Below are 3,478 nucleotides of genomic sequence, written 5' to 3'. Positions count from 1 at the left end.
CATATAAAAGGAGAAAAAAAAACTTAAATGATAAAAAAAAAAAAAAAAAAAAAAAAAACTTAGATCACCAAATATAACGAATCAAAAATATATTACTCTTTTAAACAGCTTTTTCAACCTTAAAACAACCATCCTACTTAAACCGACAACTTTTTCTTTGTACGCTTTATCTTAACTACTAATATCTTTTACTTTTAATAGGTGGTGGATTTGTGCTTTTATAAAAATCTGAAATTTAATAAAATTTTAAATATTTTCTAATCTGTCAATTTACCAATGGATTATTGACGGAGTTTCGTCGCTAAATTAAAAGACCATGAAATGCATTTTTGACAGTTTGTCAGTAAACAATTACTAACAGTAATCTGTATTCTGTTTGTAATTTGCACTAAATGATTCCTTGGGGAATCCATCACGAAGTTGTTCCGTTGGAAATCCATTTTTTTTTAAAATTAAAAAACTAAAAAACTAGCGATGGATGTTTACTACATCAAATTTGTAGTAAAAAATACGGTCATATTTTTATGGAACAATTTGTTCGTAATCAATCCTTTTACCAAGTATGTGATAGACATTAAAAACGTCTGTCGCTAATTCGCTGTTTATTAGAGAGGAACAATGGATAAGTTTGTCGCTAACGGGACATGTATTATTTGACTTTGAAAGTTGAACAAAAAAAATGATGCATCCCGCAAGTGGATATGATACATCCAACACACAGAAAATTAGAAACCAAAACAAATACTAGATACAAAAGCATAAATTTATCTGCTTATAAATATGATGATATCATCGATCGAAATGTTTCACATTGTAGATTCTTCTTCTTCCTTCCGCTTGTAGGACGTGATTCTTCTTATCATTCTACTTGCCTTAAGATCTGAATTGATGTTTGTACAAGTGTTACATTGGAACTTAAGATCTATGGATTGTCTTGGATAAGTGTTAACCAATTTTAATTTGCAAACCTTACTATATGTTTTGTTTGTGCTACAATATGTGTCGATTAAGATCAGTTTGAAAGAGAATTAAACCTGAAAATATGCTTCAAGTTTTCTCTTTAAAGTGCTATGCTCTTGCTTAACATGTTGAAATGCCATAATACATCTGAAATCAAGCAATCATCATCAAGGGATTAAACAGACGACCTTTAAATAATAGGATATGCTAACTATATACCATTCAGTCTAGTCGTGTGAGGAATACAAATTGAGTGCTGAATAACTGAATTGTTTAACATTGAAAATTACCCCTGGGCATTCCTAGCTTTGCAGCATTCCTGAAACTGATTGCACTCGACCTTCACCTTTTTGGCACCGATGCTACAGATAAAATTTATATAAATTTATAAAAGTCTTCAAATTAAGATACTCATAATTTTAATCTTGTGGGGTTTTAAACTGAAGTATACCTTGAGCTACTACCCTTGAATTGATGCATATAATCATCAAGCTTGCAAAAATCCAGAGGGTGATTCTCCCTGTAAGTACAAGTTTCACTTTCATTACCAATTATGTCGTCACAGGATATATTTGTGACAAAGTACCAACAGAAAATGACCCGATATAAAAAGATACTAGCAACTGACAAGTGTTGGCAAAATAGGTTGCTAAATAGTAAATATCCTTTGTTTGACTTATTATGTACGCGACGTTAAAGGGCTGGAGAAATTAATATATTTAATCAGAAAATAGGATGTTCGGCGGATGGTTGATTGTTACTTACAGTGCGGTTTCTACATTGCGAATTAGTCTCGTTGAATCTGAGTAAAACGATGTGACGATTTCTTCCACAAAATTAGGGTTTGCATCATCTTGTAAATCCTCAAGTTGGGTGAATTGTTCATCTAAATAACCCTAAAAATATTCACATTTATTTCATTTAATTCAGCAAGAACTTCATCTAGCAGTTCAACCAAAACCCAAAACTTTTTACACAGAGAGAGAGAGAGAGAGAGAGAGAGAGAGAGAGAGAATGAATCATGTACATATAAGAAGTGACTTATGGATGACATGGCTCGGGATGCATAAAGTACTTATACTAAAGCAGATATATAAGTTTGGAATATTGCAATGACTAATGTATCTTTTATTTATATTATCTTTCTCTAATTTTCATCGCTTTCAAAAGAAACAATTAGCTCCATACTTATGGGAATTGAGATAAACTTGACGAGAGAAACGATATGTAGCATTAGACATGAACTTATTGTATTTAAAAAACAATATATAAACGTAAAATATAAATTACTTTTATTCTCATTAAACAAATTGTCATGTTCACTTCTAGAACCATATATATAAACGACCTTTTTGAAAAACCAACGAAATAACATCACAAGGGTGAATTTGATCATCATCACATATTGAGGTATTCGTTCCACTTGGTTATACTCATATATATATGAGATTCATATTTAAGCTCTTTTAAGTTATCCTGGGAAAAGCTCAAACTACTTGAAAAACGAGGACGTTATGTTAAATTGCATCATAAACATTTTGCGAAATTTTATTCTAAATCGTCTTTCTTTTAAAAGTGAATATTTTAAAACTTGTGTCCAATCACATTACTCAGCCATGGTAAGTTATAAGCCAATCATGTATGTACCGGAAACCCAGGGGGAAATAGGCTTAGTACCATTTATTTTTTTGTTTACGAGAGAGCATATCGACTAGAAAAAGTATACCAGATTTTTAACTTCTTCACGTGAGATAAAAAATTATATATATATATATATATATATATATATATATATATATATATATATATATATATAACTTATTAGGATACTTCGAACAATAAGATAAAAAAATATTACAAACCTGTTCAAAGAGGGAGTTTTTGATGAAGTTAATCTTCTTCAAGTGATTTTGTTCCATCTTTTGTAGATAAATGTAACGAAGATGATAGATTGAATCTTTAGAGGGTGGGTTCACTTGTTTGGGTATTGCTTCCTTCTATCAAACCAAGTGTTGCATTGCCTTTTATAGTTAAGATTTTTATATGGTAGGGGATGGTGGGGGTGGAAGTGGGGTGGTGGGATTGTTGCATGGAAGAGATCACAGAGATAGAAAGGAATCAAAAACTTTAATCTAGAAAAATGGAAATGTCTTCTATTTTGGTATATCTCTAAATCAAGCTGTTTCAAAAATATTTTGGACCAAGGGTATAGAAAAAAAATAGAATTTTAAAATACACAAATATTATCAAGTTTTTTATAATAACTCAATAATTGAAAAAAAATATATTTATACTATCTTCTATATATAAAAATTTCCATAAAAGAAAAATTGTACCCGTTTAAAAGAAGGGTCCTTGACGATCGCTCTTATCGTCCACCCTCTAGGACGGGCGTGCTCTAATTTAATAAATCTAGATACACTTGGAATATGGGTGATAAAATTAAAGTGGTTGAAGGTATTTATTTATTTTTTAACAATAATAGTTTGAAAAACCAACAGTTTTAAAATGTTGGAAT

The 3,478-nt window shown here is 30.4% G+C and overlaps 1 protein-coding gene across 1 annotated transcript; it reads right to left on the bottom strand.

The window, feature by feature from the left end:
* Positions 1–573: 573 nt before the first annotated feature.
* LOC145120854 (histidine-containing phosphotransfer protein 4-like) lies at positions 574–2,976 on the bottom strand. Its single transcript, XM_079056651.1, has 6 exons — positions 2,823–2,976; positions 1,726–1,856; positions 1,412–1,480; positions 1,251–1,322; positions 1,035–1,107; positions 574–880 (listed from the first exon to the last, which is right to left on the bottom strand). The coding sequence occupies exons 1-6, from the start codon at positions 2,877–2,879 to the stop codon at positions 860–862; spliced, it is 423 nt and encodes a 140-aa protein (XP_078912777.1). The 5' UTR covers positions 2,880–2,976; the 3' UTR covers positions 574–859.
* Positions 2,977–3,478: the final 502 nt, after the last annotated feature.

The sequence above is a fragment of the Lactuca virosa genome, chromosome 6, assembly GCF_052849685.1.
Source record: "Lactuca virosa cultivar CGN04683 chromosome 6, Lactuca_virosa_CGN04683_v6, whole genome shotgun sequence".
Taxonomy (NCBI): Eukaryota; Viridiplantae; Streptophyta; class Magnoliopsida; order Asterales; family Asteraceae; genus Lactuca; species Lactuca virosa.
The sequence above is the reverse complement of the archived record's forward strand: the minus strand, read 5'-3'. Positions and strand labels throughout refer to the sequence as shown.

Coding starts and splice junctions, on each gene's coding strand:
- LOC145120854 (XM_079056651.1), bottom strand. CDS start 2,879: ATGGAACAAAATCACTTGAAGAAGATTAACTTCATCAAAAACTCCCTC. Junction 1,481..1,725: donor CGCAATGTAGAAACCGCACT/GTAAGTAACAAT, acceptor TTGTACTTACAG/GGAGAATCACCCTCTGGATT. Junction 1,108..1,250: donor AAAGCTAGGAATGCCCAGGG/GTAATTTTCAAT, acceptor GCTTGATTTCAG/ATGTATTATGGCATTTCAAC.